Here is a 27,453-nt window from a genome sequence, read left to right as displayed (position 1 = left end):
CATAAAGGGACACATGACAAAGCATGAGCTTGAACCTTTCGGTCTGATTTCAGGTCTATGCTCACTGGGCAGCCTTACAATGCAGGATAGGAAGTGTGCACCCCAGAGTCCAGTGTCTCCCTCCCACTGCAGGTCAGGAAGTATACTCCTCAGAGCCTACTGTCACTCTACACTGAAAGACAGAAGGTATGTACCAGACCCCAGTATCACCCCACACCACAGGACAAGAAGTGCATACCGCAGAGCCCAGTGTTACAAGCACTTTAATAAGATAAAAGGATTTTTGAGTTACGTCCCATTTTCCTATTCACATTGAGAACAAGCCAAACTAGAATTTAAATTATCCAGCAGCGTTATCAGTCAGGATAACTCAAATACAGTTAAATGTCAGGTCTGGTCTTAATGAAACCATGACAGGAATCCTGTGGTCCTGAGGGACAGAAGTATGGGGCCAAATCAAGATCATCTCAAAAATAAACCTATTATTTAAATACTAACTTTGGTCCCCAAATAATAGATACATCCTTGAAACAAAGCAAGACCTCTTTGGCAAGATCACTGCTCTCCCATCTGACCCACCAGACAGTGCTGTCTCCACTGCTGGCTGCCGAGAGAGGCCCAACAAAGACAAGGCCAAGAAAACACAAAACTCTGCTGCGGGCAAGGAGACATTCTCAGCCCTTACACCTGTTTAGACACAGTGAATATACTGAGGATAGGTGAGCGTGAGGAGGAAAGTCAGCAAGGATGAGGAGAGGGGAGGAAGGTAAAGAGGAGAAGAGAGTAAGGATAAGAGGAAGAAAAGGAGGAAGAACAGGAAGTGAGGAAGAGGAGGAGGAGGAGGAAAAAAAAGAGGAGAATAGCTGAGCCAAGTGTTACCTTTTTCCCTGTTTGTTTCTCCACCATGTCGTTGCTGAGAGAAAATTCTTCTTGCTGTGGTGTTTTAGAACACCCACCCTTGGGCATCGTTCTTCTCCCCTCACTTGATCTTCATTTATACGGCCATCGCTTCATCATCAACAGTCTGCTTCAAAAGAGAGGAAGGGGGTTAAAATTCATTGAACTCAACCAAAACTGAGACAATCTTAAACTCATGTGACAGAATGAACCAAAAGAATATAACCAGCTCTTCTAACCAGCGCCCAGGAAGAGGCCACTTAGGATGCACCCAGGCAGTCAACACCAGCAGGAACAACATCTACACTACATTATGGAGAACACAGTGGGGGCAAACAGGTATTGCTCAGCTGCCAAAAGGATCAACTTACAAAAGTGACGGCCATGCTTCCGGGCAGTGTTGGCCAGTACCTGAACCTCTCTCTGATTGCATTCGGGGTTCCAGCAGCTCTAGCCCTGGTCTTCAGGGTTGGGCACCACACATGCTCTTTGTCCCCCACCACACCCCGCCACTCCTTCCCACATGGGCATGGTCACACCCAAAGTGCAGTACTTGCACCTCAGGTCCTACAGATCTTGTCTGCCACCCTCTGGGCCATGGTCTGAACACCAGTTACCACCTAGGAAAGCAGCTCAATTCCCACATTGCTCCCCCAGACAGAAGGTTAGATGAGATTCATTATTCTTTTCAGAAAGCATCAAGCACACCCACTTTACCAACTTGTCCCGAATAAAATGTTCAGAAGGCAGTAATGTGACACCCCTGAAGGAGTTTCAGAGAATGTCCAGGCAACTTTAATGTGGGACTCCTCCCATTACTGAGCCAGACGCCCTAGCCCCAGCATTTCCCAGGAAATCCCAGAACACATGCTATAGTCATCCTGTTTTTATTTTCTCATATGTTGACACCTTAAAACGTTTGCTAAACAGGAGAGAGTGCCTCTCCCAGGACTAGCCCTTTCTCAGAGACAGCAGAGGGTTCCTGAAGTGGGCATGCCTTTCACACACAAAACTATCAATCAGCAGCTAGCTTATACACAAGTGAATTGTTTCCCCAGCCACCAGGAAATACAGATCACCCTATAACCCAGTTTGCAGAATTATTCAAATTAGCCAATCCTAAACTGCTCACCCCGCCGTGTCTTGCCTTCCTGAAGAAACCCCAACAAAAATCTGGCCAAGAATTCCCTCTTGCTCCTGACCATCGTGGTGCTTTCCCTGGTGGCTCTGTGTGGCACACAGTACCACTCTCTGGGACCTATGTGAAGAACCAACATCCTATCACAGCTCCACCTGTGGCCACACTGACCTGACCAGACATGCCTGATATAGACATTCCTACAATATAGGCGGCTTCTCTCTTCACTTCCCAGTTCTCCTATGCTTGTTCCACACTTCACATCCGGAGTTTTAGCTGCATATAGCGGGAGGAACAGAGAAAAAGTCTATCTTCCTAAAAGCCACTGCCTTCCTTTTCGTGTGTTATTTTCACTGAGTTAGAAAACACTTTATAGAAACCAAATCACATGCACTGTTTCACCTCCTTTTCCCACAGTCGCATGCCGTTGTGCTTCCCATTTTGGATGAGTAATTTTTATAATTAACTCACCTAGAATTAACAGCCTCTTTAAGTATGAAGTGTAGCTTTTGAAACACATGTTCAAAAGCCTTCTGTAAGTGGCAGTTCCCCACTCTTGCTGCTCCTGAAGTGCTGAAGATCAACTGCTCTTCACTGTATCTTCTAGAGATCTGTCTTATTTTTTTATATTAAGTGATAAAATTTTACAAAGTATCCTCTTGCTGCTTAACTGACCTAAGAACTCATCTAAGTTTATTTTGGTGAGAGGAACATAGCTGACCATTTTACTCACTTTCTTCCCCGGCGCATAATTCAGGTGAACAGGGCATTTCTATCCACATGCTCTGATGGCTAAGGCCAGAAATGACATTTTCCATCTCTACTTGAAACTGAATTCTAAATTTTCACCCTGATTGGTGTGGCTCAGTGGGTTGGGCATCGTCCCACAAATGGAAAGGTCTCTGGATTAATTCCCAGTCAGGGCACCAGCAGGCCAGGTCCCTGGCTGGGAGCATGTAGGAGGCAGCCGATTGATGTTTCTCTCCCTCTCTTTCTCCCTCCCTTCCCTGCTCTCTAAAAATAAATAAATAAAACTTTAAATTCTCCTCCAATTTCCCACTACAGAACTCGAACATCTCAGCCTAGAGGAATGGCATTGTAGAGCTTGACTCTGGAACAGCTATTAAAACTTATTACTACCTGGAAACCCATCAGCAACATTTCAGTACAAAGATTATCCAGAAGTTAAATTTTAAAAAAATATCCTGCCTGCCTGCTCTCATGATGGAAAAACTGAGCAACATAACCATGGGATATTCAACCCTCCAGCTCCTGGGTGTGAACGCACGAGTCTGTGGGGTATGTGTGGCAAACACCTGGAACAGCTTAGGTGTGGTTGCAATGTAGACCCCCCCTCCCCGTTCCTGGACTTGGATCTCACTGCTCACTTCACAGCATCTTGACCAGGAGAGTGCGTGGAGAATCACTTCATTCTTCAAACAACTGATCTCAGTATCCCTGAGTTGACTCTGCTGGTGCTCTCTATATTGAAAGTGGGATTTTGAGGCCCTTTAACTAACCTGCGAAGAAAACCTGCCTCCTTCTCCCACTCCCACCTTCCTGTCCTCGGAAAGGCACAGCAGCTACCAGAGGACATGAAGAGAATACAATGTTTCCAGAATAACAGCCCCCAACCTCCAAAGTTTAATTATCTTTAAAAACAACCACAGAAGCTGCAAGACCAGGGGAAGGGTGATTACTGAGTTCTGTCTGAGCTTACTCATTTAGGATTTTTTCCATTTTCAAAGCACCCTCAGAAATCAGGGCGTGAAATGTTTTACAAGCAGGCATTATAGCTACTTTGAGTTCTGATATGACATCGAGATACACTGGGAAAGAGCTCTGCTCACCATGGCCCAAGACCTGTGATGGCGATGAAATCTCAAAGTAGAGGTTAAGCCTACAAAGTGGTGGCCCTTAAAGGTGTACCAATCATTCCTGGGTACTGTGTAACCATGAAGTGGACCACCAATGTAGGCTGTCATGGCTGTCATTGTTGGTGTTAAAATTAAAGCACTGAAACCTCTGGATGCAAGTCTTTAGGTCCAATTCCTCTGATCTAGACTTTGACACATGATCCTCTGCTACAGGCAGCTGCCCCTTGCTACCAGAAGACACTCACTAGTACTTTCATTTTGTGAACAACCAACCAGCTAAATCTGTATGATCTATCATAGAGTGAGGGCAGGTCCAAACCTCACCAGGACAGCCTGAGGAACATTATGTGCTGGCAGCTGGCCAAACATGCTATATAGCCTGTGCTGGCCCGTGGGCCTCACTCACATCTCAAAAAGCCACTATCTTTAAAGGCTCCACCCCACCTCTCCCACCAGTATTGCAGACACCGCAAGTGCGGCAGGAATGACATCCCAAACACTGTTTTCTTTTCTATGACAAGTATTTCTCAGGCCTACCTTCATGATGACAGCCAAGACCATCTAGGCACCTCAGGATCCTCGTGTTTGGGTGTGATGCTTGTTACAAATGCCTCAATATTTAGTACTAATTAGGAAAACCAGGACTTGGTGTGTGTCCCAGCAATTTAGACTCATCTCTTTAGGAGCCGTCATTGAAACAAAGAGTTCAAGAAAGCTGTTAGTGACAAAGAGACAGAGGTCAGATTTGCTAGACGCACGAGGTGATCCATCCCATTCTTCACATGACCCATTTGGTGAGTTCCCTGGCCAACCCTAATTTTGTTACCTCCTCATGGCAAATTATTGGGTTGGCCAAAAAGTCGGTTATGTTTTTTCCATAAAATAAAAGACACATTTTTCATTTTCACCAATAACTTCATTGATTTGACTCAATAAAGACTCAGACGATATTCTGAGTATGTCGTCTATCTCCCACTATTAGCATCTAGTGGGTAGAGACCAGTGGTGCTGCTAAACATCTTGTAATGCATAAGGCAGCCCCACAGCAAAGAATTATTTGGCCAAAATGTCAACGGTACCAAGAAATTTCACAAACCACTTTTGACACATTCAATCAGAGTGCCTTCTCCATACATTACACAAATCTTTTTTTTTTGCATTTCAGTTGTTTTTATCTTCCTCGAAATAATAAAGCATAATATGCCAAAAATGTTATGTATCTTCTTCCATGTTCATTAGTAAAATGGCTGCACAAAAATTCACCAATTTTGATGTTTTTTTTTAATTTATGCTGATATGACAGCTGTCACAATACAATTTTAACAAAATTGCTTTGATTGAAGTTAGAAAACTAAGCACTACTAGAGCCATTGTATGGAAAAAACATAACAGACATTGTGGCCAACGCAATAGATGAAAATAAAAACTCAAATGCTTGGTCATCCTGGCAATCCCAGAGGCTCCACACCGGCTTGTGCCCTTCTACCTGGTCAGCCTCTCCCTTGGCTGCAGATATGGCCATGCTAGCCAAGGGAATGATGCAGACAAAGGGGGACCACCAGCAACTTTTGTCAGCACTGTGAGGCCTCCATGTCAGGAGCCAGGCTCTAGAGCACTGCTGTGAAGCCTGGGCCTCCCCACTCACTGCTGGGCAAATACTATTAAACTCAGGAAGAGGTTGGGACCACCTGGCAGTTGGTCACCGTGGAGACAGTTTTCATGGCCGGCAATCCTCCCTTCTACACAGTTCAGAGGCTGTCTGAACCCAGGCCCTGGGGGTTTTTGATCAACACACTCCACAGCTGACCACAACCCAACAGGTGACCAATAAGCCTCACCCTGGAAGATAGATCATCTTCTTCCTGGAGGTGACCTGGCTGTCCCTGCACAGAAACACTGTAAGTGCAGCTTGAATCTCCTTGTTTCCAGTATCAGAAGAAGTCTATTGTAAATTCCAGAGACAGTATAATCCACATCAAAACAAAACACTCCACAGCACACTGGGACACAAACACAGACTTGACACTGAGCGCCTGGGAAATGTCTGCAGCACAGTACAAAGGTGGCCGAGGACAACACAGCTGGCCTGAGCCCTGCTTTGGCCACTGACCAGTTCCTGTGCAGGAATAAGTTGTTGGATGCAGTCCCTGTTTCTGCACCTCCAAAATGAATGGCAGCTGTTCCAGCTTCACAAGCTGTCAGTGGCATGGAGACCATTTAGGAAAGCACTCAAGAGAATATGGAGTAAAGTGAGTTTTCTAAAGAGACCTTCACATTCCCTGAGTCATACTCCCTGAAACAAGGTATGGTGCCTCTTTTGTTGGCTTAAGAAATTTGCCAATTACCTGGCAGCCATGCGTCAGAGCCCAAACAAAAATCCATTTAGCTTGGAGAGAACCAACAACTGTCTGCAGCCAGGCCCCTGACCTATGGTCACATAGGGAGGGAAAGGCCATCCAATCCTGTACCTACGCACACTGCTAGGTGGTCTGCAGCTCACAGAAACTCCACATGGTATCCACCTGGCAAAATCTCCTTGTCTGCCACGGGATCAGGCATCTTGGAGCTTGGAGAGACAAGCATTCAAAGGGCTGACAGGACAAATGTGACAGGAAGCTTCTGGACAAGGATGATAAGGTGTGTTCCTTCCTAAAGGTACTTTGAACCACCTTCAAGTGTGAGAACTGCTAGCAGACCCAGCTCCCATCCATATCACAATAAACACACTCAAAGCCTTTGTTGAAGGTGGCCATCCCAAATATCACACTTTCTCTCCCCTTATTTACACACAACATCACAATGCTCTATGTGGGCAGTAGACACAGCACATGTAAAAGAGGCTCCTCCAAGACAAAATCTGATGCAGGAAGGTGACAGGCACTACCTCCAATGCCTGCAGCTTAGCAAAAATCCAAGGAATTTTACCCTGATCCTGCCTTAAGTATCAAGCTAACAGCAAAAAACTATAGGGAATTAGAATGCATTTTTACTGGCCTCATGTAAAATAGATCGGAGCTGGAACCTGAGTGGGAAAACCCTGTGAAAGTTCCCAAAGACACTAGGGGCCTTGTGGGCCCAGCCAGCTGGAGCAGCTGTGCCAGGGAGAAGAGCACAGTGGAACAGGATACGGGGTCAACAGTCCTGGTCGCCTTTTCAGGCTACACATACACATAGTGGTCAAGGAAGACCCACCAGGTTCCAGGGTATCCTTGTCCAGCTGAGCTGCAGCCACAGGAAGAAGACAGGTAGCCTGAGAGGAAGACCAGTGTGAACAAGCACACACACCAGGAGGAGTGCAGAGAATGCAGGGAACACCTATTAACATGGCAGGAGATACAGAGAGGGAACAAAGCAGAGGGCTACAAAAGAGAAGCAAAGGAGCTCTGGCTGGGTGGTTCAGGTGGCTGGAGCATCGTTCTGTACACCAAAAGGCTGCAGGTTCAATTCTTGGTCATGACACATACCTAGGTTGAGGGTTCAATCCCCAGTTGTGGTGCATACAGAAGGCAACCAATCAATATTTCTTCTTCTTTCTCTCCCCTCCCCCTCAGTGAGGGTTAAAAAAATAATAAAATAAGAGAAACAAAAGATTAGAAGCAATCTTGGTATTAGAGAATTCAAGGAGAATAAAAGTTCAGAAATTTAAAAATAAGGTAAAATGTAAGTTCTAGAGAATCCCAAAACCTACCATCTTAGAAAGTCAAAGATAACCAAAGAAATAAGTGAACAGCCAAGGCATGCCTCTTTGAACAGAAAGACTCTGAAGGCACACAGCAGGAATGAACTGAGCCATAACCCTACGTGGCCTCCAGAAATCAGCAGCACCAATGTCCTCCACAAGGGAGTGAGATTTGGACTGCATCCAAAATTCAGCATCCAGAATTCTGGTCAACTTACGAATGCCAGATGACAATGGAACCTCAGACCTGAGAAAATTATTTCCACACCGAAATACTAAATTCAACCATACTGTCAATGAGCGTAAGAGCAAATTAAAGATATTTTCAAAGCACATGCATAAAAGTAAAGTTAATTTCCTCTGTAGCCCTCCTGAGGGGGATCAGCAGACTATAGCCTCAGGCCAAAGCCAGTTGTCTCCATTCCATCTAAGAATGGTTTTTGTATTCTAAATCCTTTGGGCTGTGGAGGATGGTGGAGAGGTGGTGTCCTCAAGAAACTCAAGACTAATATTTTGCGACACATGCAAATTGCACGGAATTAGAATTTCTGTGTCCATAAACAAAGTTTTACTGGGCCTTGGCCAAGCCCAGATTGCAGCCCTGGCTTTCAGCTGCCTTCACTCTGTAAGGGTAGGCAGACTAGGCAGACCAGACAGCCCACAGCACGGAGACATTTCCTACCTAGCACCTGCCTCTGGTGTGGCAGTTCTCAGTGTTGTTCGTGGGCTCTTTTGGAGGCTCTGTGAGGCCGAAACTTTTCATAATAATGCCAAGAGCCATACCTGCCTGTGCCAAGGTATACACTGCGATGCTCCCAAAGAAGGCAAATTCCTCATGGTCCCTGTGCTCCTCACTGTCATACAACCACCATAAAATAAGCCAGTCTCACCTATGACTCTCCTCGATAGAGCAGCAAAAATCATAAATTTTATTAAACTGCAAACCTTGAGTCCTTGTCCTTCCACTATTGTGACAAGATGTGAAGTGTGCGTGAAGCACTTCTGCTACATATCAAAAGCATAACACCTGAAGAAAAGCTTCCACAAATATGTGAGTGACTAGCTGAACTGGCTGTGTTTTCATGGAACACAAATTTTACTTGACTCTTTCAGACAAACTATTCTTATTAAAAACTGGGTATCTGGCAGTTACTTTATCAAAAATGAATAAACCGAGCCTACTATTTCAAGGAAAATTAATAGTAGTTGGTTGTGGCCAGTAACAAAATTTGAACTTTCAGGTAAAATCTGAATTCTGCAAAACTTGTATCCACCTCCATTAGCTTGATAGCATCTCAATGCTTGAAGACATTTTAATGAGATCAGTAATGATATAAGTGATGAAACATGTCAACATTTGAAAGATATGCATAATTCAGTTAACCAATAGTTTCCAAATGGTCAATATGGACATTACAAAACCGCACAAAAGACAGACCCATCCATGAACAGAACACACCAATGGGACTGCAGTGCCACACTGAATCAACAGGCTCTCCCAAGCCTGTGTTACAATTCCTGTCAAGTGGAATCCATAATCACATGAGAAGGATCCCAATGTGTCCCTTTCCCACTACATGTCTGTGACAGGCTTTAAACAGCAGAGTGCATTAGTCAGAGTACAGACACAGTCAGCAGAGTCCAGCTGTCTTTTATTTAAATAATACCACCTTTTCCATTAAATTTTTGTGATTTCTTTAGTAAAACAGTTACCTTTCAGTAAGTTTATTTATATACCTTTCAGTAAATTTATATTTATATGTAACTTTCAATGAATTAAACAATTTTTTTTCTGTTATACTCCTTAAAACAATGTTTTAATACAATAATTTGAAAGCTATAAACCACATGACAAAAGCTTGATAGAGTCCTCAGTAACCCTCAAGCTCAAGAAGTCTGGGAACTTCCACAAGCAGCACAAGGACAGCAAGAGACTTGGGAAGAACCAAACCAGCAGAGCTGTGACCGTCATAAAATGACTACTGCAGAGAAATCCAAATTGTCACAAGAAAAAAAGTAAAAAAAAAAACAAAAAACAAACAAAAAACAAAACCCCCCACAACAACAACTCATGCAAATAAACTTAAAATGGAAAGAACCTCGAAATTTAAGTCCAAGTTATTTAAAAGCTGAAGCAATAGTGTTAAAACAGTATGATGCTGACATGGTGCTGACCAATACAGCAGAGCCAGAAACAACCCTGTGCCTGTAAGCAGACACTAGCTTAGGACTGCAGAGAGACCACAAAGCACAAAAGACACTTCTGTCCATTATGTTCTGAGACTACTGGACATCCACGTGGAAAAACTAGATATGATTCCTACCTTACACCACACCCAGAAACCAATTCTAGACAGATTACAAGTCTAAATGTAAAAGGAATAGCTACTAAACTACTAGACAACAGTATAGAACAGTTTCACAATTTCAATGTAAAGAAAGACCTTTTAATTAGAAATGCTAACCATAAGGAAAAGTCTGAAAATTCGGGCACTTTGAAAATAACAAATTTTGTGCATTAAAGGTCACCTTCCCACAAAAGACAATAGAATATTTCCTATGCGTGCACCTGACAAACAGCTCTTATGCAAAATATGTAAAAAGAGCTCCTACAAATCAATATAAAAATGACAAACCATCTAATACACAAAGGGACACAAGTCAGTAGGTAGATGAAAAGTTATCAGCTTCTTTAACAATTAAGCAAATGCAAACAAAAATCAAAATATGACATCAGGTATCAGGGAGGATCTGCAACAAAGGCAGCTAATACATTCTAATAAGTGAACCAATGCACTAAATCTGACACTATCTACTCAGATCAAACATACACATATCCTACAACCAGGGATTTCTGGGGATACATCCAAAAGAAATGCAAGCACAAATGTACCAGGACACAAGTACGAGAATACGCACTGCAGCAATGTATGTAAGAGGCCTGAACTGGTAGTATGATACTGTGATGCTGATGTGGAATACTATACAGCAGATACACAGATAACCTGAAGGAGTCTCAAAAATAATGATGAGAAGAAAACACATTATATACTTACAGAAATTTCCAAAAACATTAAACTACAAGGTTTAGGAATGAATACTTAGGTGACAAGAATATAACAAAAGTAAGGACATTATTGTCATGGAAGTCTGGAGAGTGGTGGGGGCTGTGGCACTGTGACTGGGAGGCTGACCCAAGGGTGTTTCTAAGTGAAGGGGCACACACGTGTGTGTTCCCTGTGATAAGTAAATCGCACATTTTCACTTTGTGAACTTTTAGGTGTTATGTTAATTTCACAATAAATAAAGTTTTCAAAGCCAGTTATGTTCAAATCATGGGACCTACTATACTCCAGCAGGAGTTTAGAAAACAGAAGGTTAGCTGACCTTGTTGCAGGACTGGTCTCTCTCATATGGCACCAGGCCCAGGAAGGGATGGTGGCCCCATTAGCCTATGTGATCCTGTTGAGAACTGTAGCTTTGCAGACATTAGTGGGTAGCAGGTCAAGGCTTCCCAACATTTGGAGTGAACATAACCCATGCAAAAGCCACTGTAATTGTGGAACAGAATGAAAAACGAAAACCTTGACAAATTAAAGGTAAACACATAACCCTAAAATGTGGGAGGTAAAGTGGGCCTGAAGAGAACAGTTAAGAGCCCTGGCTGGGTAGCTCAGTTGATTAGAGTTGTCCCAATACGCCAAGGTTGTGAGTTCAATCTCGGTCAGAGCACATACAAGAATTAACCAATGAATGCATAAATAAGTGGAACAACAAATTAATGTTTCTCTCTCTCTCCCCCTGCTTTCTCTCTCTCCAAAATAAATAATAAATATAAAATATAGAAGGAACTAAGATACAGATAGACTAAATGTGATGAAAGACAGAGAAGTGTAGACGTATTCCTGAAAGACATATAACCAAATAACTAAAAACAGTAACGGCCATGAAGCATTGAATGAAGGAGGGGTGAGTCCAAGTTATCTTCTAAGGCTGATCCATATAGAAATAAACTGACAGAGGTGACCAGAAGGAGACAAAAACACAAGTGGAGAGAAAGATCAGGAAGAGAACCCAGGTACACTCATGCATGTCTGCTGGGAATGCAAAAGTGGATAGCACTCAAGGAAGGGGCTGTGGAGTATCCTGAAGTATCATGTACACTTCACCCTGTAACCCAGCCATCCCACTGCTAGATCTGCCACCAAGACATACAAACAAGGACAGGAAAAGGCTGGCACAGGGCAATTTACTGCAACACTACCTAGAGAGGTGTTGGGACACAAAGCCCACCCACCAGCTGGCTGCTCAGGTCATGTGGCATATCTATACTGTGGAGCAGGAAAAGGGGAATGATCTATTACTGTGGTGTGGCTGCCATATTATCATCAAGTAAATAAGGCCAATTAGAGAGGTAGGTACAGCTATGCTTATGATAACAAATACTAAATATGCAAGGCTAGCTCAACATTCAAAAAAAATCAATCAATGCAATCTACCATATTAACAGGCTGAAGAAAAATTACATAATCATAACAAATGATGCAGAAGAAGAGTATTTAACAAAATTCCACACTCATGATAAAAAAAAAATCTCAGCACAACAGGTGTACAGGGAAATATCCTCACTATAGCCAACATTCTTACCAGTTTAAAAAAGAAAAAAGAGCCCTGACTGGCGTAGCTCAGTGGATTGAGCGCGGGCTGTGAACCAAAGCGTCGCGGGTTCGATTCCTGGTCAGGGCACATGCCTGGGTTGCAGGCCATGGCCCCCAGCAACTGCACATTGATGTTTCTCTCTCTCTCTCTCTCTCTCTCTCTCTCTCTTTCTCCCTCCCTTCCCTCTCTAAAAATAAATAAATAAAAACTTTAAAAAAAAAAAAAGGAAAGAAAAGCTGAATGTTTTCTTCCCAGGATTGGGAACAAAGCAATGATGTCCCTTCCAGCACCACTAAATAGCTACAGCACTGGAAGTACTGGCCAGAGGAATAAGGAAAGAAGAGGAAATGAAAGGTATGTAGATTAGGAAGAAAGAAAACAGTAAAACTTTCTACAGTGTTTACATAGTGACCATTAGGGAACTGTTTCCAGAACATCCCCCACCACCAATGTATACCAAAATCCATGAATGCTCAAGTTTGCTATATAAAATGGCATACAGTTTTTGCATACAACCTACCCACATCCTCCTGTATATCTCTAAATCACTTACATTACGCTAATACAAAGTAAATGTTATATAAATAGTAGTTATACTGTATTGCTTAGGGAATGAAAAGGAAAAGAAAGTCTGTACATGCTCAGTACAGATGCAGCAACTATGATAGACCTACTGCATAGTGCACTTCAGAAACAATATAGCTTGTTTCAAATATATTTTAATTCATGGTTAACTGAATCTGCAGATGTGGAATCTTCAGATACAGAGAGCTGATGACAGTATTTGATAATGACATGATGGTAAAATTATAAGGAATCTCCCCAAAACTTCTAGAAATAATGGGTTCAGCAAGGTTGCAGAATACCAGTTCAATACACAAAAATCTACTGTATTACTCAAAATAAAAATGAAATGCTTAGGTATAAATCTAAGAAAATCTGTAAAAATTTTAGAAAAATAAAACACAGGAGAAAATCTTCAAGACCTAATGCTAGGTAAAGAGTTCTTAGACACGATCCTGGCTGGTGTAGCTCAGAGGACTGAGTGTGGGTCTGCAAACCAAAGGGTTACCAGTTCGATTCCTACGAGGGGGTGTGCAAGAGGCAACCACACATTGGTGTTTTTCTCCATCTCTTGTTCCCTCCCTCCTGAAAAAAATAGTATTTCGATGAAATTTAAAACTTTTGGTCTGCGAAAGACCTAGTTTACAGGTTAAAAAGACAAGCTGCAACTGGGCAGAAAATATCTGCAAATCACAAGTAAGACAAAGACTTATATGTAGACTAAAACAATCAGAACAACAGTAAACAAACAATCCAACTATAAACGGACAAAGACATGAACAGACACTTCACCAAAGATAGATATGGGAACTGTGTTATACAAATGAAAATCACCCGCTAAGGTATTGCCAAAACAAGGGTCAATCCCAGAATCATTTTAGCATGTTGAACAGCCACTGTTTCAAAAAGTAAAATAATACATGACAAAAACTATCAGGGAGCACCACATACACCATCTCATGAAGAAAGTTATTTGATGAATATGTCTCATGTATGTGTGTACTGTGTTGAGGATAGAGGTAGTTTGTTCTCACAATGAGAAGCTGCCAGGACATTTCAGAAACACTGTCCTAACTGGTTAGGAATCCTGTGTTTGGGGTCATACATCTAAGTTGCTCTATTTATAAATGTACATGAGCCTTTCTCATACTAAAAGCTCAATCAATGATGGATCCTTCACTACCCATCTATCTCTCAAGTTGGGAAGGGTAGAGCTGAGGGTAGAGACCCCTGAATATTATGTTTTAATGTCTGTCTTGAAAAAACACGTTATCTGGTGCTCTCAGTGAGCACACCTTAGCTTCCACAGAATGTGCTCTTGTCCTCCTCTGAGGACCCATTCTCCTCTCAGAACTTTGCTCCTCCAAACAGTGAGGTCCTGCCGCTTCCAACTGCAGGCTGGCAAAGAGCCACAGCTGATGGAAAGTGACAAGACGAGCCACATAGCTGGGCACTCGGCAAACTATGGGATCCCTGGGAGAAATGGGCAGGATAAGCAGTCCAAGACTTGACTTGGGAGCAAAGACTGGTGGGCACTAGGCTCTGCCCATGCTCCACTGAAGCTGCCATCCTAAACACCCTCAACTGACATGCATACACAGACTACCAAAGCCACTGACCTATGCAAAAACTGCGAACAGCCCAAGTGGCCCCCAGCAGGAAAGCAGATGAATCGCAGTAGCACCATGAAAGCACATTGTGTATAAGTTTCCCATGGTGAAGTGTATTGGGGGGGGGGGGGGGGGGTACAATTCCCCGTCTTCATTTGGGTTGCACCAGTGAGATGTATGTAACATGCAACCCATCCTCATGCATAGGGAAGGGGGCTGTCATTTCCTGTACCACCACTGACACACGAGGCCTTTGTACTGAGGGAACTCTGCCACCCTTGAACTTCAGATAAGACTGGCTCTCCCACCAAGACCCTGCACCCAATACTCGACATATTGGCCCCCTCACTACACTACCTGCCAAACCACCCCTCTGAAAAGCTCTGTGCCACCTCAGTACCCTGAGACAGGACACCAGGTAACGTTACCTTGGTGTACAGCTCTGTGAAGCCCCTCACACATACAGACTGAGGGGTGAGATGACCCTCCACATAAATCTTAGCTGCAGAGCAGGAGCAAGTCTCCACTGATAGTGAGTCCTTGGAGCTGCTATTCTTGTATTTGTTTTGTTATTTCACCCAAAAAGCACTCGTGAATTTTCTCTAAGCCCATGCTCCTGGAGGGTAACAAGCAGACATGCAGCAGCTTGGTGGCAGGACACTACCATGGGACATGCTTCAATCTGCCTGATGACTCTCAGGTAGATCTTTTATTCGAGCCTCTAAATTAAGAAGTGATGGTCAACACCACAGGAAACTAAATTTAGACACTTTTCCTGCCAGGTGGTTTGAAAAAGCTGTAACTATTACTTTACTGATAGGTTTTCAGCCCCGTGACCACACAGACAGGAGATCTGGAGACTCAGAACCACTGTCCTCAGGGGTGGTAAAGGCCCAGGGCCAAGGCCAAAGCAAGATTTTATTTTATTCACTACCTTCACCAGAGCCTGAAGTGGCCTAGCTGGGACAGGTACTCAAGAAACATTTGCTGAGTCCTGGCCGGAGGCTCTGTTGGTTATAGCATCGGCCAATACACCAAGGTTGCAGGTATGATCCCCAGTCAGAGCACATTCAAGAATCAAACAATGAATGCATAATTAAGTGTTACAACAAATTGAGTCTCTGTCTCTCTCTCTAAAATCAATAAATCTTTTTTTTAAAAGAAACATTTGCCGAATAAACACACACAAGAGCATCCAGCACACACACCCTTAAAGATTGGATCTCCAGGCCCCTGAATGGAAAATTCCTTGCACGTTCCTACAAGGTTCAGATAATAACCACCAACTGCAACAATGATGGGAACCAAGAATTTCCATAAGACACAAAGTACCTTATTTACAAGAGATGCCTTCCAAGGAAGGAGGAAGTGAAGCCATCTGCTCAAGCAGGTCCTCCTAGGGGGCATGACTGACATGTTCTTGAGATTCATCCCACCCTACACAACCATCGGCACTCTTGTGCCACTCCCAGGATGGTATGATTCTATGGCTGGACAAACCAAAGGAGAGATGATAAAAGGATTTCACGTAAGCATAACATTTTAGATATAAAGAAATGCCTTCCCATTAGAAACAACTGGAAATTCAAATGTCAAAACAAAAGACACAGGGCGAAGACTGTTAAGCACAGCACTTCCATTAAATGTTACAAGGAGGAGACATAACTAGTAGCTCAGATTCCTTATCACATGTGATCAGACACAGCAAGTGCCACAGGCACTGGGCAGCCGTGAGACACGTGTACAGTGCTCATTATTTTTAATTCTGTCAAACAATATAGGCTCCAACAACAAAGATAATGTATATGTCACCTCACCCTTTTGCCTTGACCCAGTGAGCTCTGAACACATGGGCATTTCAGGAAACCAGGATTCTGAGTGTCCTGCTCTGCAGCCCCAAGACCCATGGTAGCATTCCTGCCTCACCACCTCATTCATGTTGTCATCCTCCATTTATAAGCCCACATTCCTGCACCAACCTTTTGGCAGAAATGAGCAAGCAGTTAGGGTCCATATGTACATGATATTGAAAAGTGATCTACAGTAAGAATGCCCCATGCATGTCCTCATCGAGAGCACATGGGGCACCGAAGCCGCACCCCCACCCTTGCCAAAACTGCTTTGAAAAATTTAACATCAACCTACTGGGTCCATATAATCTTACTGGTGTGAGTGGCTGCCTGTTCATATGCATGTCTTCCTGTTTGACCACCTGTACCCCCATTAGTCATCTGTTCTGCATGATGGCTATGCTCCCTTGTGTGCAGTTCCAATCGGTGTGCATGTCTTCATTTTAGTAGTTATATAAAAGTGTATTAGAAAGAAATTATAGCACAGCTTTTGAACAATACTAGGAGAGTGAGGGTGTCCCAGTATGTAACACCAACCAAAGTAGACCTTGAATTAGTGGAGCCAAAGTAATGACATCCTTCTCCCTTTGTTCTCAGACCACCAACTAAGCTTGGACCTGTGCTCAACCCTGTGTCTAGTCCCAACCTGCAAGGCACACCTGCTGAGCATGAGGTTCCTGCTCTCCCAAGCTCACTGTTGCATGTAGAACACACTAAATAAGGCTACCAGTGACCTCCTAGTACATCAGTGTTGCCACATCCCTCCATCATGTCCATCACCGGATGCTGAGACATGTTCAGCTGCCAGGACATGCACTGCGGAGGATGCCCCCAGATGCCTCCTCTGCTGGGCTGGGGTGGGCACATATGCAGCCCTATAACAGTATATCACTCCCATGAAGCCCTGAACATCCATCTGTCCATGCCAGGTACCACCGAGGTACTCACCTTGTCCATGTGCTGCTCTGACTGGCTGTACCCTGCATGATGTTCCCTCAGTGCTGCATGGTAAAATCCCCCAGGATGAAATGGAAAAAAAAAAAAAAATAGGACAGCCATCTGTTTACTACAAAGGGTACTGAAAAATGCTAGCTTGCAGTCAGTTTGAGAAAGGCCTGTCTGTACTGGAAATGCTGTATTCACAATTCTGTTTTAGGTTTCTAAAACAGAAGACCTTTTACAAAAAAGGATTCAAAAAACAACAACAAACTACCATCTCTGCTTTCCTTATGGTTAGATAATCAACAGGGTACAAAAACAGATTTCCTCTTTTTAATAGATTTTATTTGTTTTTAGAGAGCGGGGACAAGAGGGAGAAAAAGAGGGAGAGAAACATCAATGTGCAAAAGAAACATTGGATTGTCTATCTCATGTCCCCATTTGGGGACCTGGCTCAACAACCCAGGCGTGTGCCCTGACTGGGAAACAAACCGGCAACCTTTTGGTCCACAGGCCGGTGCTCAACCCACTGAGCCACATCAGCCAGGGCAGTTTCCCTCTTTTAACTATAAGATTTGCCAAGTAGATTCTTGGAGCAAAACAAGCCTAATCAGTAACAACTAAGTCATACAGAAATAAACCATAATGAAGCCATCTCCTCTTTTCCTTTCAAAGTCACTATCAACTGGCCTATGCCCAAGAGTCTCATCAGACTCAGTAACACAAAAACCTGGAAGAGATCCAGTGTCCACTACTGGTTCTCAATGCTTAACCTTTGAACTCAACCAGAAGGATATTCTGGATAATTGCTCACAGACATTATTATGCACAATTCAACATTCTCCCCAACATCCCCCATATTCTTTTAACTGTATGTTAAACACCAGAACTAAATAACTTTAGACAAAATATCCCAGTCTAAAGACTTGTTCATGATGATGGCCAACAAGAATATTTCCTTCATTGTTCCTATGGTTAGAAGAGGTAAAATTGAGCCTGCTTTTGTGAAAACAGGAGGTGCAGGTTCAGAAGTGGGGGTGACTGACCATGTTGTGACACTTCCAGGATTGTCCTGCACCACCTCACCAGAATGGAGCCTGGCATGAGCTTGGCTGAACATTTAGGGCAAACAGGCTGACAATCTAAAGAGCCATACAGAGTGCTCCCAAAGGAAGCCACAGCCTGCTCTCTCCCAGCTGCCAACAGCATGGCAAGTGGGAGTGGCTATGTTCAGCAGGTGTGTGTAAAGTCCTGCACTGCAACAGACATTTCCTGTTTCCTTAGGAACACCTCAGACAGATCTCCTGCACCCCAGCCTTTCCTAGGCTGTTGGCATCATCAGCTCAGGACACAGAAGGCATTGACAACAGCCTGATGTAACAAAAATCTCAATGCCAGACTGCTCACCTTTGAAAACCAAGTAAGAGATTTCTCCTCTTACAGCAAAGCGCCTAGAGAAAGTAAGTTATTTTTTTTTTATTAAGAGGGCACTAAGTGAGAGAATATATTTAAAATACATTTGCCCAAATACTCTACTTCCTTTGGAAGGAAGCAAAGTAGCTTTATTTATAACAGTCATAATACAGTGCAAACACTCCAAATGTCTATCAACATATCAATGGATAAGCGAACTATGCAGTGATCATACCATGGGAGACAACTCAGCAATAAGAATGAACTATTGTACGCACATTCCTCAGGGGGAAATGCTGAAGGAAAGTCCATACATAGATGGGTGCACACACTTTGCACATAGTGCAATTCTGCTTAAGTGAAAGTCCAGACAGGCAATACTACACTACAGTGACAAACACTCAACAGGGAAGGAGGGCTGCCTATAAAGGAGCTCATGGTATGGAAATGGTATGTATCTTGAAGGAAGTGAGAGTTACAGACAGGTGTATACACTTACATTCAAAGTGTACACTTAAAACCTGTGCATTTTATTCATGTCTAAATTACATCTAAATTTAAAAAGAGAAAAAGATTAAAAAATACACATATACCTTGATAAAGCATCAGTAGGGTTGAATGGTAGCTCCATCCCAAAAGAAATGCGAGATTAAGAAAAAGTCCAGCCATTATCAATATAACGAAAATAGTTTGTGCTATATCAATGTAACCTGGCAGCCAAGGAAAGTGAACTGGAATGTACGTGCGTGAACAATGATGACTTCACTGTACTAGTCAGTGGGGGTGGTAGACGCCGTTGAGTGAGCATGTGTACTGTGTAGCCACTGCATTCAACATGACTGACCGACAAGAGCAATGAATCTGCATCAAATTTTGTGTTAAGTTTGGACACTCCTCCACAGAAACTATTCAGAAGATTCAGAAGGGTGCAGCTATGGGCAACTGGTGATTGGCAGCTTCATCAAGACAACATGCCTGCTCATGCATCACATTTTGTGCAGAGGTTTTTTTGGCAAAACATCAAATCACGCAGGTGACTCAGCTCCTCTACAGCCCAGATTTGGCATCCTGCAACTTCTGGCTTACCCCAAAACTAAAATCACCTTTGAAAGGGGAGAGGTTTCTGACTAACCACGAGATTCAGGAAAATACAATGGGGCAGCTGATGGGAGACTGGGAGAACAGTGTGAGGTCCCAAGGTGCCTGCTTCAAAGCAGACTAAGGCATCATTGTCCTGTGTGCAATGCTTCTTGTATCTTCTTCAATGAATGTCTCTATTTTTCTTATTACATGGCTGGATACCTTCTGGACAGACCACATATGTCTAAGAATTTCCTTTAAGGTATAACTAGAAGCAGAACTGAAAGAAACTAACTGTAAATGCTTTTAACAATCTAATGAAGTTTTGCACTCTGTAGTCATTCATAGACATGCCCTCTTTTACTTCTGATTAGTGCATATGTCCTATATTGAAAAATTATTGAGAGAGTGGTTGGAAAAGGGAAAAAGGTATTCTGCATGTAAGAGACTCTTTTAGTGGAACAAGAGTACATTCTACAAGAAAAGAGTTCATAATCAAGGGCTTTCATTTAAATAGAGACTATAAACTCAAGTGATAATATGTGGCTCTCCTGGGCAAACATCTGAGGACAAAGTTTAAGGACACCTAAGCTGAGATGAGAGGACAGTGATCCAGTAAGCTCTGAGACTCCATAATTCACACAGGATAGCATTTACCCAATTTTTAGGGAGTCCACGGCCCCAAAAAGGAGCAGATAGTTGTTTTATTTTTTCTGAAAGTATACAGCAATGTGGTAAGTGAATACTATATAGCACCCAAACAAAGAACTAGAACATTTTCAAAATCCAAACTTCCAAACAGACTAAAAATCGACTAACAAACCCAGAGGAATAATATGACTTCAGGCTTCCTTAACCCAGAAAAATATCATAAATCATAATCCAAGTCACATTACTAATATTGTTTACATGCAATATTATAAAGTTTTTAAACATTGAGATTTCTACTGAGGAACACCTAAAGCCTAAGTCCACAGTTGTTTCTTTCCTCTTTTTCTTTTTAAAGACTTTATTTATTTATTTTTAGAGAAAGGGGAAGGGAGGGAGAAGGAGAGTAAGAGAAACGTTGATGTGCGAGAGAAACATTGAAATCGGTTGCCTCTCGTGGGTGCCCTAATCTGGGACCAAACTTGCAGCTTAACCATGTGCCCCAACTGGTAATCAAACCAGTGACCTCTCCTTTGCAAAACGATGCCCAACCAACTGAGCCACCAGTCAAGGCCATAGCTGTGTTTCTAAAGAGAATGAGACAAGTAAGAGCAACTAAAAACAATGAAGTTCTGCCACAACCATGACAAGGAGAAAAGACAAAATAACAATGCTATCATTCTGTTTCTCTCCATATTAAAGACTCACAGGGTTTTTCTCAAGTTATTAGGTAAAGTAATCAGGCAATCAAGCTAAAAGGGAGCAGACAATGTAAACTGAAACAGGGCAACCTGCAGATTATTCCAGCGTACACCCACAATATCCTCTTATGAAAAGACCCCACCAAGCTGTCCCCACCTTCCAGAACGACATGTGGGTGGTGAGACTGAGGCTCATCACCTTAGCAACAGCTCCTAACATATGTACAAATGACACCAACTGATTTCTAAAACCTGTAAATAGTGGATAAGTGCATCAAAAATACCAATTAAAGCAAGAACCCCCCCACCCCCACCCCACCTACACCCTAAATCCCACTGATAACAGCTGAGAGCAAATCCATGTATGCAAATGTGCTTTCAATCCTCTGGATATACCATCCTGCATAATTATGCACCTACAGAGAGCAAAATAAGGCCCTTGGATTAATTATCTTGTCCAAACTCTTTTATGGACATGAAGTGGTCACAAGACAGTGGAGTGTGTGGTACACGACAATGAGCCTAAAGCACCTGCAGTCCTCCACCAGGATCTCTGGGCCATCGCTGAACCACTCAGAGATGGCTGGGTCCATCCCCTTCTCTCCACATGGTTACCTGATCCCCTCTCAGGCCCACCTATTCCAAGGTTCCTGTGACTTAGCACCTAGTGTCAAAGCTCTGGGCACTACTGACAGATCAGCTCCACAAAACAGGAAGTCTCAACAGAAGAGAAAATGGTGTGGAGGGCCTGTGGCCTGGGGAAAGCAGCCCCTCAGAGAGGGTCCTGGCCAGATCACGCACTCCTAATAAAGCAAAACAGTCCAAGAGGGTATTGGTGTGAGAACATATTTCCATTTTGGTTGAAAGGCACAGTCCATTTCACCTTGGAGGACGAAAATGTGGAATTCCCTGGAGATTCTGATATCTGGAACAAAATCATTTGGTCTAGAATAAACCAGTAGTAAAGTGGTGTGGTGTGTGTGTGTGGTGTGGTGTGGTGTGGTGTGGTGTGGTGTGGTGTGGTGTGGTGTGGTGTGGTGTGGTATAGTATAGTATAAATGTAGCATAAATAGGTATATTCTGGACCTAGGTATATTGCAAAGTGATGGCCCAACATGAACTAAATAGAAAGGGGTGAGGGAATGACTGAACAGAAGAGAAACAGACATTTTTATAGTACCTCCCAGCCACCGTCCCATTAAGGATCATAAATATCCATTCCTATCTTCAATCTTCTTCCATGTGATGTGAAGAAAAGTATGCCTTTTCCTTCTTTCCTATCTACAATATTTTTTGAAAGCATTATACAGAAAACTGGGCAAAATAAATCCCCAAGCCTGAGCTGACATTTTAAAGAGAAAAAACAAACCCGATACTTCGTGCTGTAAAAATCTATTTATGGGCCCCTACAGGTATACTTCTCAGTACAGTCATCATTAAAATTAAATACTACAAAGTTCAAGGAAATACACAATTGCATGTTAAAACTAAGATGTTACAAATATTCTGAGAGGCTGTGGCTGGGTGCCTTAGTTGATTAAAGCATCATCCTGATCCCTGGTCAGTGCACATATAAGCATCAACCAATGAGTGCATAAATAAGTGGAACAACAAATTGACATTTCTCTTTCTTTAGAAAATCAATAAAAATTAACTTAAAAAATGCTGAGAAATTGTTTCTACAGAATATAGTAGCCTCCCTACCCTTATCAGAGGTTTTGCTTTCTGCAGTTTCAGTTACCCATGGTCAACCACAGTCCCAAACTATTATAAGGAAAATTCCAGAAACAAACAGTTCATAAGTTTTAAATTGTGCACTGTTATTAGTAGCATGATGAAATCTCACACTGTGCTGCCAGGGACATGAACCACCCCATTAACCACTCAGCGACCAGGCTGGTGATTAGATCAACTGCCAAGGTACTGCAGTGCCTGTGTTCAAGTAACCCTTACACTACTTAATAATGGTCCCAAAGACCAAGATGCTGGCAATCTGGATATGCCAAAGAGAAACCATAGTTTGTTTTCTTTAAGTAAGGACAAGAATACATTACAAAATATATTTTGAGAGACCACATCCACTTAACTTTTACTACAGTACATTGTTTCAACCATCCTATTTTATTAGTATTGTTGTTAACCTCTTACTGTGCCTAATTTATAAATTAAACTTTATTATAGGTATGTATGTATATATAGGGGAAAAAACCCAGTATATACAGGGTTTGGTACTATCCCCAGTTTCAGTCATCCACTGAAGGACTTGGAACATATCCTCTGTGGACAGGGGTGTCTACTGTAATCAAACCTATCTACTCAGAGCGTCTTTCTGCAGTGATTTCCTCCCAAATGGCAAAGGAGTGGAAGAAAGAAAAGAGGTGAAAGTAGAGAAGTCCTACACCATGTGTCCTGAAAAAGGTATCATTTAAATACTGTATAATTCTGAACTCAGGATGCAAAACCAATAAAAATTATAGACTCATCTTTGTTGGCAAATCTAAATGCATTTTCAAAGCAGTATCTAACTTTCTGAACAGATACAAATCAACATTTATAAACTCCAACACTTACAATTTTTTCATCTGTGTAATTCTTCCCAAGTAAAATAAACTTAGATTTGTCATTTCATGTTAATTTTCTTAAAATCAGAGTACAGCCCTGACCAGGGTGGATCAGTTGGTTAGGCATCCTCCTGCAAAATGGTTCAATCCCCAGTGGGGATGCATGCCTGGGTTGCAGGTTCAGTACCCGGTCAGAGTGTGTGCTAGAGGTGACCGATCAATGTTCCTCTCTCACATTGATATTTATCTCCCTCCTTTCCCCTTTCTCTAAAAAGAAATAAATTTTAAAAATCTTGAAAAAAAAAATCATCCTGACTGGTGTGGCTCAGTAGATTAAGCACTGACCTAAGAACAGAAAGGCTGCTGGTTCAATTCCCAGTCAGGGCACATGCCTGGGTTATAGGCCAGGTCCCCAGTTGGGGGCATGCAAGAGGCAACCAATCGATGTATTTCTCACGCACTGAAGTTTCTCTCCCTCTCTGTCTCCCTTCCTTCCCCTCCCCTCTAAAAACAGTAAATAAACAAAAAATAAAAATTACAAAATCAGAGGACACAGGTATTCCTATCCATGTGGGCAGGGGGCGGGGTACACTGACAGTGCAGAAGAGGGGTACGTACCAGTGTCTCATCTTGGATTGACCATCTTGCTAGAGAATGAATCTGGTTCAGAATTTCATTCCAGTGAGAAAACACAAAGTAGCAAAGAGTGTGACCATGGTCAACTGCTGCCTGATGAGAAGCATTTTAGTATCTCCATGGAGAAAAAGTGTGAGGTTTATTCCCAAAGATTTACTATTCATGTTTTTCAAGGAAGTACCTTAAACTTTGAGAAAGGAATCAAAGTACAGTGAAGTGCCAAGCCACACTTCTTCCATCCCTCCTTCTCATGTGTTTTCTCTGTCCAATGTACTGTTTTGCTAAGTGGGACTCTTCCTTGCTCCAAAAGACAAGGTTATACTAATAGAGTACAGGGAATCTGAAGGCGCCTTGGAAACTATGGAGTCCAAGGGCTGTTCTACAGGGCTGTTTCAGGTCTGGGGAATCTGCCAGTCAGGTGTGGCTATGGACACGAACATAGGTATTGAACAACTCCACTATTCAATGGCTGAAACCGTTGAGCTAGCAATTTAGTCCGTGCCTTGGTCCTCTAGTCTGTAAATTGGGAATAACCACTGTTCTACTGGGCCATCTGGAGCTCAGGGAAGTGCTTGCTACACATTGGCAACTGTAATTAATGATGACAGTATCCCACCCCCTTCAGTCAGGGACTGTGTTGGTTTAACAATCCATTTCAAATTACATTTGCATGGTACTTTACTTTGATATGTTATTTTATTTAAAGCCTCTAACCAGCCTCAGCTGAACAGATGGGATTATTTCCACATTACATATGAAGGCAAGAGTTGAGCTGATCCAAAGACACCGCCTCCTGGGAAGAGCCAGGCAGAGCCTCCAACTGGGTACCATCCCTTGGGCCACAGCAGGGTCAGTAAGCTCCAAGTTAAACTAACTGATAGATTTTATCCTCTTGGGGATAAAATGATCCAATCTTCCAAAATCACCTTAAAATAAAGGAGTTTTGTCCTTCCCTTGCCTAAAAGCTGCCTCAGAGTCTTGAGGATAAACCCTTATTTCTTCAAGGTCTGTAAGAATGTGTCTGAGGGAATGCTTCTGAGAGAACATTGAAGGGCTAAAGGAGGGTCAAGGATGTAAGAATAAACAGAAACATGAGTGAGGGCTCACTGACCTGAAGAGAGCTTGACTGATGAGGCCTTCACACCGACAGGGAGTGAGTTCACAAGTATCAGGGTTAAATATAAAAGGCAAGGAAAGATGATTTTTGGTAACAACACTGCTCTTGATAAAGGGGAAAAAAAGGAAAAGGACAACAAATATAGAGGTGGGAAACTGAACAACTTGGAAAGTTTTTATCTTCACTGAATAAACACCAAACTGCATTTTCGCAGATTTCATTATGAAGCTTATTATGGAAAGTATCAGTAAAAGGAATAGTTGGAAAGAAGTAAAAGTCATAGGAAAAATATATAATCAAACAATATAATTATAGTAACAGTGCACAATGAGCATGAAGAAAAGCAGAGTTGGGAGGTGTTCAGGTGTCTAAAAGGTTGCTAGGATCATTCTCTACAACCCCATGCAAAAACTGCTTCAAATCTCACACAAGTTTCAAACTCTGGGGCATCTATCAGGGAAGTAAGGAAAAGGCTGGCTTGCCACACACTGCTCTAACTTCGAAGGTGACCATGAAAAGAAAGCATATTAATTTCCAAATTTGTAGTTAAAAATCGAAAGGCGGCAAAAAAGGAGAGAAGAAGATGCCAATACAAATAGAAAGTCAAATACAATATGATAGAAATGTTTATGAAGTACAAAAGTAAAAGGACTAAGAAATCCATTAAAAGACAAAGTTTATCAGACTGGAATGGAGACAGTAATCCACTTATCTCAGAACAAGGAAGGGATATCTAATACATAAAAAATCTAGAAAGGTATAGAGAAAAGGAAATAAAAGATATGCCAGGTAAATACCGAACAGAACAGCTGATGTGGCTGCACGAATACTGGATACAGGCTTCAGGCCAAAACACAATACCAGATAAAGCCAGTCACTGGAACATAAAAAAAGGTTTCTTTCATTAGAGAGATAAGTTCCAAATATTTATGCACATTAATAGATTGGTGTGGGGATTCAGAATGAGTCTCCTCAAGAGGTGTCTCAGTGGGATGCAGATTATTTTGAGCTAAAGGCAATTTTAGCTTCAGGCTCAAGACAAAATTCTGGTCCTCCCTTTACCTAGAAAAACTTGAATTAGGGGCCTTGCCCATAATAAAAGATTATCAACATGGCAGGGCAAACCTCTATTTACTAAACATCTGTTCTTAGTGTCATCCTACAATGAGCTTTTAAAACTTAGCCCTATTGAAAATGTCTTATATACCTCAATCTATCCATTCTCTCTCTGACCTCTCATGCATGTGGGGCTCTGACTCTCATGTATGTGGGGTTCCCATACATATGTATGTATTACATTTGGTTACTTTATCTCACTAATCTGTGTCATGTCTATTTTATTATTAGACCAGCCTAAAGAACCTTGAGGTTAGAGGAAACTTACCTTCTCTCTCACAACAGCTCAAAGTAAAGAGCAAAAATTGACAGAACTGCCCTGGCTGGATAGCTCAGTTGGTTGTAGTATATCATCCCATACACCAAAAAGTTGCAGGTTCGATCCACAGCTGGGGTGCGTATGGGAAGCAATTAATTGATATTTCACTTTCATATCGATATTTCTGTCCCCCTTTCCCTCTCTCTAAAATAGTTTAAAAAACATATCCTCAGATAAGGATTTAAAAAAGAATTTGACAGAACGGGGGAAAAAGAGACACAATCACAGGAGTAAACTTTAGAATATCTTCCGGTAAGTCTTAGGCCAAGGAGATAAACCTCACCAAAAATTAGAATATAAAAGATTTGAGCATAACAGCAAGCTTGATGCAATCAGCATATGCAAAACATTCCAGCCAATAATGACAAAATGCCTGGTCTTTTCAAGGACACAGGGAACAAACACTCAAAAAAACCTGACCATAAACAGACTTATAGATAAAATCTAAAAAAATCTTCAAGACCCTTGTTACACCACAACGCAATTTAGATGAGGGAGGGGACAACCATGAACACCTTAAATCTGAGAATTAAGAAATGCACTTCCAAGTATAAGGGTCTGAGAAGAAATCAAGAATAGGAACTAAAAATCTTCAAAATTGGGAATGGCAAACTGCTACATGGTAAATTGGGAAATGCAGGCAAAAGGG

The 27,453-nt window shown here is 42.3% G+C and overlaps 1 protein-coding gene across 5 annotated transcripts in view; it reads right to left on the bottom strand.

Annotated features, from left to right (window-relative positions):
• The window catches only part of ANKRD11 (ankyrin repeat domain containing 11), a 222,621-nt gene that overhangs the window by 44,271 nt on the left and 150,897 nt on the right, over positions 1 to 27,453 (bottom strand). For 2 of the 5 annotated variants that reach the window (XM_045818560.1, XM_045818556.1), the window contains exon 3: positions 880 to 1,027. Coding sequence is in view for 4 of the 5 variants with exons in the window: in XM_045818556.1 (XP_045674512.1) it covers positions 880 to 966 (87 nt within the window). In the remaining variant the exon portion in view is untranslated. Of the gene's footprint in view, positions 1 to 879; positions 1,028 to 26,166; positions 26,247 to 27,453 lie in introns of all 5 variants that reach the window. The other 3 variants (XM_045818559.1, XM_045818558.1, XM_045818557.1) reach the window with 3 other exon arrangements.

Source organism: Phyllostomus hastatus, unplaced genomic scaffold (genome assembly GCF_019186645.2).
Source record: "Phyllostomus hastatus isolate PE091 unplaced genomic scaffold, TTU_PhHast_1.1 phas_scaffold_345, whole genome shotgun sequence".
NCBI lineage: Eukaryota > Metazoa > Chordata > Mammalia > Chiroptera > Phyllostomidae > Phyllostomus > Phyllostomus hastatus.
This window is presented reverse-complemented; position numbering and strand designations above follow the sequence as displayed.